Source organism: Hydra vulgaris, chromosome 15, assembly GCF_038396675.1.
Source record: "Hydra vulgaris chromosome 15, alternate assembly HydraT2T_AEP".
Classification (NCBI taxonomy): domain Eukaryota; kingdom Metazoa; phylum Cnidaria; class Hydrozoa; order Anthoathecata; family Hydridae; genus Hydra; species Hydra vulgaris.
In genome coordinates, this window is record NC_088934.1 from 23,509,350 (window position 1) to 23,526,481 (window position 17,132).

At 28.1% G+C, this 17,132-nt stretch overlaps 1 protein-coding gene across 2 annotated transcripts in view; it reads right to left on the bottom strand.

Moving 5' to 3' along the window:
- The window catches only part of LOC136072075 (ranBP-type and C3HC4-type zinc finger-containing protein 1-like), a 73,253-nt gene that overhangs the window by 47,379 nt on the left and 8,742 nt on the right, over positions 1-17,132 (bottom strand). For both annotated transcript variants that reach the window (XM_065820253.1, XM_065820252.1), the window contains exons 3-4: positions 6,550-6,705; positions 2,491-2,720 (exon numbers count right to left, since the gene is read on the bottom strand). In XM_065820253.1, coding sequence (XP_065676325.1) covers positions 2,491-2,720; positions 6,550-6,705 — 386 coding nt within the window. The remainder of the gene's footprint in view (positions 1-2,490; positions 2,721-6,549; positions 6,706-17,132) is intronic.

The window sequence follows — 17,132 nt, forward strand, 5'->3', positions numbered from 1 at the left end:
ACAATATTTACAAAAAATTACCGCTGGTCCAAATGTGATGGACACCATAGAAGGACCTTCTAGCATATTTAAATCAGATTTTCTGAACTTTAATTAAGTGGTGGTTATTGCTTGTTGCTTTTGCATGATTGAACACACTTCAAAGCAGTTTTGCATGGTTGAACACTTCAAAGTTTACATTTGTTTACATTTATTATATGAGACGCACCTGTACGCAACGAGTCTAGCTTATCAGTTTTGGATTTCAGTAGGTTAAGGCAAAGATTTCCACATTAGGTTAAAAGAGGGTATGATTGGAAAATGCGTACCGCTGCAGAAGATTTAAAAAAATAGGGCCCTATGTTGACACTTGAGGTATACCACATACAACTTTACCTGTTTCAGAAACGTGCTTTAACAACAAATGAGGCCTGTTTAATAGGTAATCTTTAAACTAGCATCACAAACATAAGTGTTAAATGCTTTACTTAGATCAAAAAATACTGCTCAAACCTTTATTGACTTTTTTCTTAATGTTATTCACAAACAACATTGCAGCTAGTTTTGTTAATCATTAACGTCATCACAAAAAGAAGACAATAATTTACGAAGTTCATAGGTCAAAGATGAGTTAATAATAAACTTTGTGGTGGTTGAAGATTTTGTTTTGGAAAGATTTATTTTTAAAATATTTTTAATTTGACGTCACAAACTTTCTGGTTCATTTGCAGATTTGTTTATTTTGGTAATAGTTTGATTAATAGTTAAATTTGTGTAGTTTTGGTAATAGTTCTGCTTTTGATGTTTTATAAAAGCGCGATATTCATACCTCTTGTTTTTAAAAAGTTGTAGTATATTTTGGTAATAGTTCTGCTTTTAATGTTTTATAAAAGCATGATATTCATATCTCTTGTTTTTAAAAAGTTGTTGGTCAATTGCTAACTTTGATTTACGAAATTAATGTTCTTATGGTATTTCACTTCACCTGTAAACCATGGTCATGGTTTACCTCAAATGTTTTTTTTTTTTTAATTTTTGGGAATGTGTTTACATTAATAAAAGTAGAATGGATAACCAATCACAAAATGTCTACACTTTATTATTTTTGGTTTTGTATTTAGCATGATTGGATTTGTGTATACATCCAGTCAGGTCATGATCACTGGAAGATATCGGTATTACAAAAGATTTTTATGTGGGAATTTATATATCATTTATCACATCAATTAAAGTAAAAGATATCAATCTTGTTCTTGTAGCACTTTTTATTAGTTGTTTGAAACTATAAAACAGGTTTTATTTCAATATGATCATTTGACTTCAAATAATTAACATTGAGATTTTCAATTATTATTGTTTCTTTTGAATCTAGTTTAGCTGTCTTTCTAAAAATAAGTTAAAGAAGTTGGGGTTTCACTAAACTAAAAAAAAAAGGTAGAAATACTAAACACTAAAAAAAAAGAGTAGAAATACCTACCTTCTAATGTAGAAAATGTTATTGAATAGAGTGATTTTTCAATTAGTTAAATACAATTTTCTACCTTGAAGGTAATTTTTTATCTTAGAAAGTAGAAAATTATTCTTTACTATCACATATCCTACCTTAATATCACATATTCAATCCTAAGGCAGAACTTTGTACTTTTTTTAAAGAATGTTCTACCTTTTTGAAAAGGTGTTTAAAGGTGTATGCTGGGAAATGACACAAAATAATATCTTCTTTATATTCAGAAAAATCATTTTAAAACAAATGCTTTCTATGCCGGTTTATTGTTATGCCCGGTATTAAATATGTAGATCATAACACCTCTGCGAAATCCATTTTGACGTGTGCTGTTTAGAAATGCATAGCCATCAATATCTTATAGTTCACTAGGGTTACCCTTGTTTAAATATATATTATTATCAGAATGTATTACTATATAATAAAATACTGTAACTATACTTTTTAAAAAAAAAAAACAATGACTGATTATGAAACCAATGATCATCGTGTTAGTACAATATTTTTTTACGGTTTTACTATTTATTTTACGGTTATTCACTTGCATAATTATAACCATAATTACATAATTATTACATAATTATAACCTTGCATAGTATGCTAAAAGCCCTTGTTAGGTGTTTTTCCCCAAAAAACTGTTAGATATTTCCGCATGGAATAAGAAAATATCTAGGTATGTTAGATATTTTTGTATATTATATTTTATATAACACTAGCTAACATAGCCATTTTACCTATGTTAGTTAGTGTTCAACCAAGACGTTAATTTAGAAACAAAGTAATTTAGAAATCAAAATGGTAGTTTAAGAAACTAAAACTTTCCAAAAAATATGTTGTAATAAAATGTTGAAATAAAATGTTGAATTAAAGTCAACTTGAAACCAGAACCAAAACTTCGGCAAAGTCAAAACCAAAACCAGCACCATTATTGTAATCTTTTATTTATTAACAAAGTTTTTTTACAATACTTATCATAAAACTAAATTTTACAACATTTTTAAATTTACCTTGAGCTTAAGCATTTTAATTGTTTCATTGGGGTTTACAAGCAAAGTTACAGTTATTGACTTTCCATCACGGCCTTCAATTTTTACAGGAACAGAAATATTAATGTCTGAATACTCAAGGATATGCAAAATCAGTTTTAGCCCTTTCTCTGCTAACTTTGAAACAAGTTCTTTAGCCTCCTCTACATTTCCACACTCAATAGCAGTTCGCATCTTGTCACATATTGTGTCTAAAAAAATAATAACCAGTTGAATAAAAATTAAAAAAAAAATTAAAATTTTAATAAAAATAGTTATCAACAACAAAACAAGAATTGGTTTACTAGGGAGATGAAAATCAAATGAGAATGGGTTTACTTGGGAGATAATGAATCAATAAATAGCTTATTAGAAAGATAAAAGTTTGAAATACTTTACTAGAATCAAATTGTACATTTATGGAGTGTATTAAACAGAGAAAAAACATCATTAAACATCTGAGAGACCCAGTAAGCACAAGACATGTCTCGTGCTTAATGGGGAGAAGTGGAACAAAATTAAGCTATATGTGATAGAAAAACTAGTTGATGTGGTTCCAATAAAGTTTCTTGTAAAATGTTACTATAGTAGATTAAACGAATCAAGATAAAAAATTATGCAATTTGTTATTAGATTTTTTGAGATGTTCAATAATTAAAAAAAAAAAAGAAAAAAACATGACTAATTCATCTTAAATCAAATTTATTAATTCATCTTAATGTAAATAAATATTAAGATGAATTAATAAATTTGACACATTGAAAAATAGGCAGTTCATCTCATTTTGCAAAAAAAAAAATTTTGATGAAAGAAGAATTTTTGAAATATATTATGTTATCAGCTCTCAGAAAAATTCGAAATTCAAAAAATTAAGGTATGCAATTTATTTCAGATCTCAAAATGTTAGAAGTCAGCAAAAATAAATTGACACAAAAGGGTTGCCATAAAACATAGAAATGAGTTTGGCAAAAATTTCTCGGCCCTACACACTTTTAGATTGGCAGTTAGGTCGACATTGCTGAATGCCGATCCTAATTTAGAGGGCTGTGTTATGAATGTTATTCAAATATACAAGTATGTGCATATTCTAAAGTTATATCATGTTATAAATAGTTCTTTCGGGAACATTCTATCTGAAAAAAAAAGGCTCAACAGTAAATGGTTTACCACTAATTTTTTTCCCTATGTAGATAAAACTGTAATTTTTTTTAATGCTTGAATCCAACAGAAAATATGATATGGCATTATATTTAAGATATTTGTCTTCAATGTATTGAAAACAGTTTTGTTTAATTTAATTCAAAGGCATGTCCTTATTTTAATGCCTGTGAATTGAGTAGAATAGCAGATATCATATAACTAGAGTCCATTTAACTTATTGATCACATTTTAGAAATCAAGTATGAAAAATGTTGGAAGATGTTGAAAAAAAAAGTATAAAAAACCAAAACCATCACGAAAAACCAAAAGTTTATTTTGGTTTTAACATGCTTATCTTTATTATTATTTTACACAATTACAAATCCCCTATCCTCTAATCCAAAGCTTTACCCCCTACTAGAGCAGGGGTAGAGCTAGGGATAGGGAAAGCCTATTCCTAGCTCTACCCCTATTTACCCAAATATTTATATCAAATATTTATATTAAACATCTATTATTTTTAATATTGTTATGTCGTTTATTACTTGTCACGACTTTAAAACTCAATTATTATTTGCTATTTAAATTTATTTAAAAATGGTAAACCAAACTTTATTTAAATTTCAACTTAATCAAGTTAAATTAATAAAAAAACTTTTAACTCTAAATAAAATAAGCGCAATAAAAACAATTTTTTAGAATTTATTTAAAATTCTAAAAAAAATAATAACTGCAAAATAAACGTTTTATTATGAAATGATTTATTATGTAAATAACTAAAACTTTTAAAAGCTTATATAATCTCTATATAATCAGTGATTATAAATGTTATAATTACTTATAATAAATAAATAATAATTTGTGAATATATTTTATTAAAAAATTACTTTTAAAATATGAAGTTTTAAAAAGAGTTTAATTTAAAGAACAGTTAGTAAAAAAAAAAAATTTTTGAGATATCCTGGCAACAACAAAGAAGTTTAAACCAAGGATAAGACAGAATAATTTGCAAAAAAACTTTCTCTTTAATCGTTTTTTGAATGAAATAGATCATCCTCTTTCCTTTGCCCATAAACAGATTAATTCATTATTAGACATCCAAATCACTCCTGCTTCTAATGTTAAATTTGTTTTTCATTTAAACTCTTCTATAGATTGTAGTCAAGACAACAACTTCTATAGATTGTAGTCAAGACAACTTTTAAATCTTCAGAACACTCTCTTTATTACTCTTTAAACTAAGAAGTAAAAGAAGAAGCGAAGATTAAGTAAGTTTTTCTTGTGAAGTTTTCCGCGGGAAAATGGTGCCTGTTTGTCCAATCAGTTTTCTCTTTAACTAATGGCTTCTGGCTCCAATTTTTATGTAACTATTGATCAACCTTGTCTATATTATCAGCAAAGTTTCTTTAACAAACTTCTTATATCTCATCATAAATCCAACTCTCAGACAATCAATATAGATTTTAATTTTCTATTAAAATCTATATTGCACTGCAGGCTAGTTAACTATTACAACAGTAAGGCACTATTGCACATTGGATTGAAGTCATGAGACAAGGACTATTGCTCTTGACATATTAAAGGCTTTCCATAAAGTCTGTTCAAAAGTGAAAACTTTAATCTGCAATTTTTTAATCTTTTAAATAACTTTAAGGCAATGCTTTTATTCAAAAACAACTTGTGTAACTTTGTGTTTATTTGTGTTATACAACATTTTAAGTGTATTTGTTTTTTTAATTTATAAACTTTATTGTGAATGTTGAAACTTGTTTTTACAAAAGTAGAAAGTATAAATCTTTAGTTTAATCTTGAAAATTTGAAAACTCTAAAAAACCCACGGCCTAATCCTTTCGGCATTTGAAGTTTTTATTCAAATATATCTCAATAAAAATTGCATATTGAAAATTGTTCTAACAAATCATAGTATTAAAAATTGGTTCCATATCAATAGTTAAAAATCAAATACCAAACAAAATAAAAATTATTTGTTATTGAAAACATAAGAAATTTAGCAAAAAAACTTAGCAAATTAGCAAATAAAATGTTTTTGAAAACATAATAGATAAACAATAAACTTATTCATTCCTTTAATACCTTTTAAATTTTAAAAATCAAAAGTATATATATATTTTTTAATATTATTTTTAACACAAAACTTATAATTATTATTGTTAATATGAGTGCCAGAAATATCAAAAAATGAATTGAGTATGATATTTTTTTCGCACAGAACAATGATTATTGTGTAAATATTATTATTGTTAATATGAGCACCAGAAATATCAAAAAATGAATTGAGTATGAGATTTTTTTTGCACAGAACAATGATTATTGTGTAAATATTATTATTGTTAATATGAGCACCAGAAATATCAAAAAATGAATTGAGTATGAGATTTTTTTTGCACAGAACAATGATTATTGTGTAAATATTATTATTGTTAATATGAGCACCAGAAATATCAAAAAATGAATTGAGTATGAGATTTTTTTCGCACAGAACAATGATTATTTTGTAAATATTATTGTTAATATGAGCACCAGAAATATCAAAAAATGAATTGAGTATGAGATTTTTTTCGCACAGAACAATGATTATTTTGTAAATATTATTGTTAATATGAGCACCAGAAATATCAAAAAATGAATTGAGTATGAGATTTTTTTCGCACAGAACAATGATTATTTTGTAAATATTATTGTTAATATGAGCACCAGAAATATCAAAAAATGAATTGAGTATGAGATTTTTTTCGCACAGAACAATGATTATTTTGTAAATATCTAGCTTAGTTATGAAACAAATTAAAATTATAAAATTCAATAGACAAATTAAAAAAGTAAATATTTAAATTAAAAAAAAGTAAAAAATAGAAAGAAAAAAAAAGATAATTTCTTTACCGTTGTCAGATGGTATACTATCAAACAAATTTAATGGTTCAGATAATTTTTTTTTTTCTTGATCAATGAAACTGCTTTTGTTAGAAGAATTAATCATAAATGTATTTTGATTGTTCATTGGTGGCATAACTGAGGACATTGTTTCCTTTTGTATTCCTAAGATAAAATTAAAAAAATACTTCCAGTTATTCAATATTATTTGCAAACATATTTATAAATATCTTATAAAACCATCAGAAATATCTTATAAAAGCACATTTATTTTGTAAAATAAATAGAGTATAAAACTTACTTTTGTGAGACAAAAGCTCTATTATTCTATATATGTATTCTATAATAAGCTACTATTCTATATATGTATATTAGATAATTTTATGTATATATGACATATGTATATTAGACAGTTTTACGTATATATGACATTTATGTATATTAGACAGTTTTACGTATATATGACATTTATGAATATTAGAGAGTTTTATGTATATATGACATAAATGTATATTAGACAGTTTAGTGTATATATGATATATATGTATATTAGACAGGTTTAGGTCATAAAAAGATATTAAGTAACATGGAGTCTCATCTGCTGCACAGACCCCTATATTTATTTAATAATAACTGTGTACATGTACAATGACAATGTACAGAGCCTAGGTAATCTAGGCTTTAACAGCTGATTTGTGTTGAAGTCCAACTTTGATTTAAACTCTTTAAGTGTTTTAGAATATACAATGTTTTGATCTAAGTTATTCCAGTTGTTAATAACATGGTTTGTTAAGAAATAGTATCTCTTTGGATTTTTAGTTAATTGTCTATGAAACCTCATACTGTGACCTCTTGTATTTGAAGCTATTAAATCAGGTGTGTATTCCAATGTTAAACTATCTTTTTTTAAAATTATTTTGCAAGGTTGGATTAGGTCATTATGTTCGCACCTTTTTTCAAGAGTCATTAATTTAAAGTAGGTTAGTCTAGTTACATAGTTTGTCCCTTGAGGACATTTTGTTTGTGTTGCTTTATGTTGAATCGATTCAATTTTTTTTTGTCTTGTTCTAAATAGGGATACCACACTGAATTTGTGTAGTCATAATATGGACTTACAAGAGAGGTGTACAACTGTTTCACAGTGTAATAAAATGGGTTCTAACCTTGACTTTCTGACTTGAAAGTTGTGATGCATTGCCTCTGTTGCTTGTTCTGAGTAAAGTCCGAGAGCTTGGCCGTGTTTGTCAATGAAATCTTTCACATGAAAAAATACAGCATGAACCTTGGGTGTCACAGAAACATTTTGCAGTGCCACATAAGCCACTCTGAAAGCTTCAATTTTTTGTACATAACTTGGATCAAGAACGCATCCAAAACAGGCAGACACTACTGCATTGAATTTTCGAAATACATCAACTAATGGTATTGCAGCATAGCATGAGTGTTTCTCGACAATAGATTGAAGAAGATCAATATTTTTTAGCAGCTTCCTGCACTCATTTCCTGCAAAATGCCCTCCATGATAAGGCTGTTGTTTAATGTGCAGTGAATCAGTCCAAAGAGTTCCTTAAGGGAAAACTTTTAGTAGGGCAGCAAAGAGATGATTGAAAACACCAATAAGGAGATGCAACTCCATTGGCGGTATGAAGTCCAAAACTAATGTGCCACCAGCAAGATCAAATACAGGAGAATGAACAACATTTATGTAATCACGAGCTCTTTTGATGTTTGATCCTGCTGCATTGAAAAGTGAGACATTCTGATCAAGAGATTGGAAAGTTCTTAATTTTCCTTGATTTAAAAGGTCCTTTGCACTTGACTCACACCAGGTGCAGGGGTGTGCACTTAAGTGTGCTTGGAGACCACAAATTATATTTGCCAGTTTTAGGTCACAGGACAAAACAAAATCTTGGTCTCTCATATTGATCAATTCGAAAATTTGAGACACATTTGAGTAGTTTTCTTGCAGGTCCTCAGAGACAGCAATAATAAGTTGCCGCTTAACTCCAGTGTCCTTGAAAAACTTGTTTGTGCAATTGAGTTTTGCTGGGGGAGTGTTAGGTTCACGATTTAATTCAATAATTCCAAGGCTTACTTTCAGGAATCCTCCCCCACCGTCAATTCCAACTTTCACAATATGATTGTTTGATGTGCTTCTCATAGAAATGAGTTCATTTTTAAGCTCTTTGAAGTCCTTGCAATGAATGACAGTCCTTCCACATCCAGTATGATCTTTAATCAATGAAATCGTGAAATGGTGAGAAAGCTGCTTACTAACTGCATCAAATTTTACAGCATAGTTTTTCTCAACAATATGTTGTGAAGTTGACTGATTAATTGTAGCAGCTAGTCTCTTGATGCCATTGTTTGAAAGCCCTGTGTTTGCCTGAACTTGAACAAGTTCTTTTATACTAATTGATGGGTTTGGAGGAAATAGTTTTCTAGCTGATGAGGAACCTAAATATTTATTTTAAAGCATAATTTTCATTTTAGATACACGATAAACTCTCAGAATATGTCTTTTTGTTTCCCTAGTTCATATTTATTGGAATAACCTATATTTTGTACTATATTCTGTCGGTTGTTGACGGAAAACTCGAAAATTATAGTTTATGTCGGTTAAAACTAAAATTTGGCTTAAATCTTGTCAGTAAAATTTGTTTTTTTCATTTTCAACGCCCCCACGTCTTTGTCGTTCGGTACGACCCTGTCAATAACTTGCCAGGACGTTGTAATCTGATTTTAATACTTATATCCAAGTGATCCCCATAGTGTGGGCTATCATTCCACAAAAGGGTTTTCTCGGGTCAGAAAGTCAAGGTTAGAACCCATTTTATAACACTGTGGTTTAGATGCATTTATGTCTAAGTTTTTAAACAAATATTTTGTTATTCCTAACATTTTATTAGCTTTACCAGGCACATAACTAACTTGACTAGACCATTTTAAGTTGTTTGAAATCATAATTCCTAAATCTTTTTCAATTTTGGTTTCTGGTAGTTCAACTCTATTTAACACTGAATCATACGTGTTGTATATATACTTAGTATTTTTGCTACCTATATGCATGAACTTACATTTGCTAACATTAAATTTTAATAGCCATAACTTTGACCATGTCATTAATTTGTTTAGATCTGTTTGAATCTTTTCTGTATCAGTATATGATCTAACTATAATTATTAGTTTTATATCATCAGCATACATTTTACACTTAGTTGATAACTCATTTGGTAAGTTGTCTATATAAACAGTAAACATAAACAGACCCAAGACAGACCCTTGCAGTACTCCACTTGTAACTGGAGACCAATTTGAAAATTCACTGTTGCAGACAACACATTACACTCTGTTACATACAAAATTTTTGCACCATCTAATTGCTTTATAGTTAAATCCATAACTTTTTAGTTTAAGACACAATCTGTTGTGAGGCACGAAATCAAAAGCTTTTTTCATATTTAGGAAAATGATATCTACTGGTAAATTATCTTCCATTGCCTGAGTTATTAGATCCATAGATTCTATAAGGTTTGTACAACAGTTTTTCTTTTTAGAAAATCCATGCTGTTCCTTAGTCAAAAGATTGTTATTTTCTAAATGCAACATAAATGTAGCTTTTAATATACATTCCATTACTTTACTTATAACTGAAGTAAGTGATACTGGTCAATAACTTGATAGATCCAATTTATCTCCACTTTTAAATAATGGTGTTAAATTAGCATTTAACCACATCAATGGTATTATTCCAGTGACATACGATTTATTAAAAGTAAGTGATAAACGAAGTGAAAATGGTTCTGCGCAACACTTTAAAGAAAATGAGTGAACTATATCTACTCCTGTACATTTATTTGGATTTAGTGACTTCAGGATTATAGAAACTTTGTCCGGTGAAAATGTAGGATCATCACATATAATGTTTGTCCTATTTTTAAAGAATGGTATTTTGTTATTAATTTGCTTGGTGAAAACAGAGCTTAAATAGTTATTACAGGGTTATTCAAAATTATAATCACTTGTATTCAAAATTATAATCACTTGTATTCAAAATTATAATCACATCTATTCAAAATTATAATCACATCTATTCAAAATTATAATCACTTGTATTCAAAATTATAATCACATGTATTAATATTATAATCGCCTTAAAATTCATGAAAATTTTATTACTTCCGTGATGGTAAGAAAAGCAAGAAAGCAAGTAACGAAAGAAATTTATAATATGGTTATAAATATGCAAGAAAGCAAAAAATATACTATCAAACAGATTTCAAATACCGTAAATCTCTGCACCAGGGCGGTTGGAAAAATAATTAAAAAATATGAAGATGGAGTTGCGTTTGTATTATCTGGTGAAAAACTTAAAGCAACTTGTCTTAATAAAAGAAGAGTTTTTGATCCAATTGAACAACTATTATACAATTCCATTTTAATTGATAATTCAATAACACAAAATGAGTTAAAAACTCTCATACATGATGTAAATGGTGTTATAATATCACAACCATCTATATCAAGAAAAATTAAAAAGATAGGAATGAGTCGAAGAAGACTCTCTTTGATTCCAATTGAAAGAAATGATATAGAAAAAATCAACGCAAGAATTATCTATGCAGCCGAGATATCAAGAATCGGGAATAAAAATCTCGTGTTTCTTAAAGAAACTGGTTTTAATCAGCATACGAAAAGAAGATATGGTTATTCACCTCTAAGATAAAAGCCTTTGTTGCTGTTCCAGCAAATAAATCGGTTAATAAAAGTTTAATATGTGCTATTGATTATAATGGGATCATTGGTTATAAATATAGAACAGGCTCTTATAATGGAACTGAATTTATTAATTTTATTTCAGTGTTGGCTCCATATTTCGCATCACACCCGAATAGCATTTTAATTATGGATAGTGCCAGAATTCATTAAACTCATGAAGTTCAAAGAGTATTAAGTTCTCTTAATATTCCATTTAAACTTATTGTGCCTTATTCTCCTGAATTGAATCCAATTGAGGAATTTTTTTCAATGTTTAAATCAAGATATTGTGCAATACGCAGAGTAAATCCAACATTAACAATTGAACAATGCTTAGATTTGGTGGCATCATCTGATAATGATTATTCATTACAATGCCATGGATTTTATGAAAATATGAGAAGACGGGTTGAAAAGGCTCAAAACGGTAAACAATTCATTTAATTAAATAAATAATATAATTTTTTTATTTAAAATTTTATTAAGTTTTTAATAAAAAATTGTCAATAATTTTGAATATATGTGACTATAATTTTGAATACAAGTGATTATAATTTTGAATAGATCTGATTATAATTTTGAATAGATGCGATTATAATTTTGAATACAAGTAATTATAATTTTGAATGCAAGTGATTATAATTTTGAATAACCCTGTAAAAGAATTTGCTATTGATAAATAATTTGTTTCAAGTTTGCCATTTACATTTAATGCATTAATTCCTTCTTTAACTTTTGAATTTTTGTTTTTATATGCATAAATTGCTTTTGGGTTTTTTTTTAATGTTTAAGGCAATGGTTGTTTCACATTTTTAATTTGGTATTTAATTTCTTTTTTTACTTTATTTCTAACTGATTTGTATTCTAATACATTTCCTTTGTTTAAAAAACAATTGGGTACACATTTTCTCCAGAGGGTTCTTATCTTTCTAATTAACTTTTTTAAGTTAGAGTTAATCCAGGGCATTTTAGTTTTAACAGTTCCCTTTGTAATTGTTGGAATGAAATACAAAAGTCCTTTATTGTTAATATCAACAAATTTGTTGTATGAAACAGCATCTAAATTTTTGAATTCAAGATGCCAGTCAAAGCTATTTAGCATATCAGAAAAGCCATTTTAATTGCCGTATTTGTACAGCGTTAGATTTTTTTTACTGTTTCCGTTTTTTTTTTAATTATTTCTACAACAATACAACAACTTTAGGATCTGATGACTGTGACTAAGTGCACCCAAAGTATCAAAATGATTCAAATCAATTATTCTTTTGTTTGATTCTGTTTCTAAACTCATTTGATTCTAAATCCATTTTGTTTACAATTTAATGATGTAGCATTTGTAATTACCAACATGATAAAAAATTTTCTGTTACATCGTTATTAATAATTGTTTTTTTGTATTTTCAGGTAACATGTTTATTGACTTAATTGATTTTGACTAGTAATTTATTTTTTTAATATTTAATTGATAATTTTTTTTGTTCCTGTTGGTTGATTTATGATAATCGATTTTTTTGGTAATTGCTATACAGTGATTTTCACTACTCTATCATATCTGATGCTGAAATAATAATTATTTTCATTTCTTTGTTTTCTTTCACTGTTCATTTGGTGACAGTCTTTTTTTAAGTGTTTTGCTTTCTTTCTGGTTTTGTAAGACAAGATTTATAAATACTTTTGAAAACGAGTCATCATCTTATACTTTTGAAGACTTTAAAACTTTATTTCTTTCATGTTTATCTTTTCAAACAACGATAAAAAATGCTTGCTTTTCGTTCCTTGTTTTTAACTTGATAATGTGTTCTATCATGGCCTACTATATAACACAGCCGGATTTGTTGCCTTGAACGCAAAAAATTAGTGGGCCGAAAAAACACGAGTTTGAAGTTTACAATGAACCGATTTAACAATCTTAAATTAAACTTTTTTTAATTCAAGTAATACTTTATTTTGCAATGCCAAAAAAGTGTTGTGTTGTTGGTTGTAGAAGTAATTATAAGCGAAAGATTGAAGAATGTTCCAGTAATAGCAACCACGTAACATACAAAACTGTGTTTAGTTTTCCTGATAGCAATCAGTTAGATCTTCGAAATTGTTGGATTAAGTTTGTCAACCGAGCTGATTGGAGCCCCACAGAAAACTCAGTTATATGTATCGATCATTTTGAAGATAAATATTTGAAAAGAGGTAAACGTATAACATTGAATTATTGCGAAAATCCTATACCAACAATTATTACCAACCAAAACATCCTATCAAAGCCATCTTTAATTCAATCAACCTCAGCTTTACGTAAGCCCCCTGCAGTTCGTATATATTCTCATCCTTTTCTCGATGAAACATACGATTTTAGAAAACATGATACAATTAAAAGCATTGTAGATCTTAGTGAAAGTTTTTGTCCAGCAGGATTTTCATTTAAACTAGTTGATAACCGTGTGTTATTTCTTCGAATTTATTTCAACGACGGGGATGTTACTCCTAACATTGAGAGTATTACTATTGATAAAGACTTACATGTAAAGCTACATATGAAAGGTATCCCAGTTCCATTGCCTAAATGGTTTAGAGAAGGCAGTGTTTGTAAATTGACCAGTGCCAGTATGCTTGTTAATTTTGTTTCTTATATGCATGAAGTTGCAAAGAACGTATCAAAAAGTGTATTATCAGATTTATATAAATTATCTCTTTATAAACCACAAGGACGTCCAATCTACACAAATGAAATCATTAGATTTTCTCTAATGCACAGATATACATCAAAACAGGCTTATACTTTGCTATTAGAAGAGTTTCCACTTCCTTCGTTGTCTTATTTAAAATCACTTTCAAAGGGTGGCATTGATCCATTATCAGGATTATTATTACTTTTGGAAAATGGTAGTATTAGTGCTGACTGTGTTGTTTTAATTGATGAGATGTATTTACAAAAAGGTGTCCAATATCATGGAGGAAGTTTAATTGGTGCTGATGATGATGGTAATTTCTATTCTGGTATAGTTGTGTTCATGGTGGTTAGCTTGAAAGAATCTATCCCCTTTGTAATTAAGGCCTGTCCAGAATTTCAAATTTCTGGTTCTATGATTAGTTCACATATAGAAGAAACGTTAGATACTTTATATAAAGCATCTTTTAATGTACGAGCTATAATAACTGACAATCATGCAACAAATGTTTCAGCATTTAAAATTCTACGTTTAAAGTTTGGTGAACAAGATAATGAAATATATTTTACTTTTATGGGACACCGGGTTTACAATTTATATGACAGTGTTCATTTACTGAAAAACATTAGAAATAATTTATTAAATTCAAAACGATTTGTATTTCCACCTTTTGATTTTATTGAGTTTGATGATATTATTCATGTTGAAGCTGGAGAAATTTCTTGGAGTTTATTGCATAATGTTTATGAGAAAGATGAATTGTTACCTGCTAACTTAAAAAAAGCTTTCAAATTGTCTGCCCAAACTTTACATCCAGGAAACAACAAACAAAGTGTTCCTTTAGCTTTAAATATTTTTGATGAAACCACCTCTGCTGCAATCATCAGCTATTTTCCAAACGAAACTGCAGCTGCTGGATTTCTAAGGCTTATTAATATTTGGTGGACTATTTCTAATTCAAAGGAAATGTTTAATACAAACAATAGGATTGGTAATGCAGCTATTCCAGGTGACAAAAAGTCACAATTTTTTCGAGTTTTTGCAACATGGATTAATGAATGGAAAAACTTGCAGTTTCAAAGATGTAATAAGTATACTTTATCTGCTCAAACAACTAATGCATTAATTACAACACTGAAGGGTACTGCAAGTCTGATTGAAGATTTATTTTCAGAAGGATATAAATATGCTTTAACTAGCAGGTTTCAAACTGATCCATTAGAAAGACATTTCAGTAAATATCGACAAATGAGCGGTGGAAGATTTTTAGTCAGTTTACGTGAAGTTCAAAGCTCTGAAAAGATATTATGCATGAAATCCTTAATTAAAGCCAATATTAATTGTTGGACGAGCAATCTTAAACTTGATACAAAAATTGACAAAAATGAACTTTTAATAAAATTGGAAAAATATAGCAATGAAATTCAAGAGAATGAGCTTTGTCATGACTCTTACAAAGTTGCAATCAATATATCTGGTTACATCACGAAAAAGATTGGGGATAAATATAACTGTTCTAACTGTCTGAAATCATTAAGTTTCAATAAAGTCTCAACAGAATATCTGGAAATTCTTTCACGTGGTGGTTTAACAAAACCTTCCAAAGAATTAGCTAACTATGTTTGTAATGGGTTTATAATTCTGGACACTGTAAAGAAAATGTTATTAAAGTATTCCCATGATATAAAAAATGCATCCTTGCTAGCGCTAGAAAAATATCAACCAAGTGATAGTGATTTTATGTGTATAGAACATGAGGAATGGGGAAGGCATTTGGTAAACACAATTATTACCAACATATATTTTAACAATGAGCAACAAATTAAAAATGGAAACATTAGAAAAAATGAAGTTGCTGCCTTTAAAGTTCGACAAACCAAAAAAGACAAATGAATAAACCCATAACAACATAGTATATGTATATTGTTTTTTTGAGAAACAAAAGAAACTTGACTTGATTAATCTTTTTGTAATATATGTAAATGCTTTCAGTAAATGTGTACATTTAAAAATTATGCTAGTTTTACTAACATTTTTGTTAATTTTAGTTGTTTGAACCAATAATTTTAAGACTAAGATTTTGTAGATTAAAATTGATGGCTAAAATAGATAGTTCATTCGGCTTAATGCAATCATGATTTATTATTAGCTAACTGTTTTAGTGTTTGAAGGTTAAGAATTTTGGTAATAGTAATAATTATAGCTAAGAGCAAATTATTTAAATATTATTGTCTTTATAGAATTACCTTCAGGTTTTGATTCAAAAGCTAAAAACCTAAAATCGGCCCACTAATTTTTTGCGTTCAAGGCAACAAATCCGGCCATGTTATATAGTAGGCCATGGTTCTATATTAACATTTGTATCAATTTTATTAAAATATTTATCACATTGTTTTTATCCTCATCAAATGCATTATCTTTATTTTTATTTTTAGAAGCTGTTAAACCAAAAATAATTACATTCTTTTGATTCTTTGGCTACTGCATTAATCAAGTTAAGTTGATTTATTGATTTTCTCTTCTGTTTACCTTTTACAACATCAGCCCAAAGCTCCTCATTATTTTTTTCATCATTACAACTTTTATCTTTTAACTTTTTTATTAGTTCTTCTATCTCTTGGTTTTTTTTCAGTTAACTGGTTGTCTTTAACCTTGATTGCTTTCCTAAAGCTGATACTCTTTTTTCTAGAACTGATACTGTTTTTTCTAAAGCCTCAAAGTCAGCTTTTAATACCATAATATTAAAAATTTATATATTTTTTCTCCTCCTCAAAAATACGTCTTGTCGCGTTAGAAGAGGAAGTCCTAATCCTAATAATATCATTATCAAAAAAAATTTTTTTGTTTAATTTGGATCAATTTTAGGGGTCAAATACTTTTATGGCTGTTACTTTTGCTCTTTTTAACCCCATTTTCAGTGCATTTTAAATCAATTGTAAACCTCAAAATAATTTTTTTTTTCTTCCAGAGTTTCTTCTAAGAGATGAGAAACAAATAAAAATACATGGTAATTTTGTTGAGTTGAAATACTTTATATAAATATATCTAAAAATTTGCAAATTTATGTGATTTTTTCTGATTTCAGCAGTTTGCAGTTTTACTGTTATGTTTTGAATCATTTTGAAAAAATCATTCAAAAAAAATATGAAATGAATAAATAAAAATATGAAA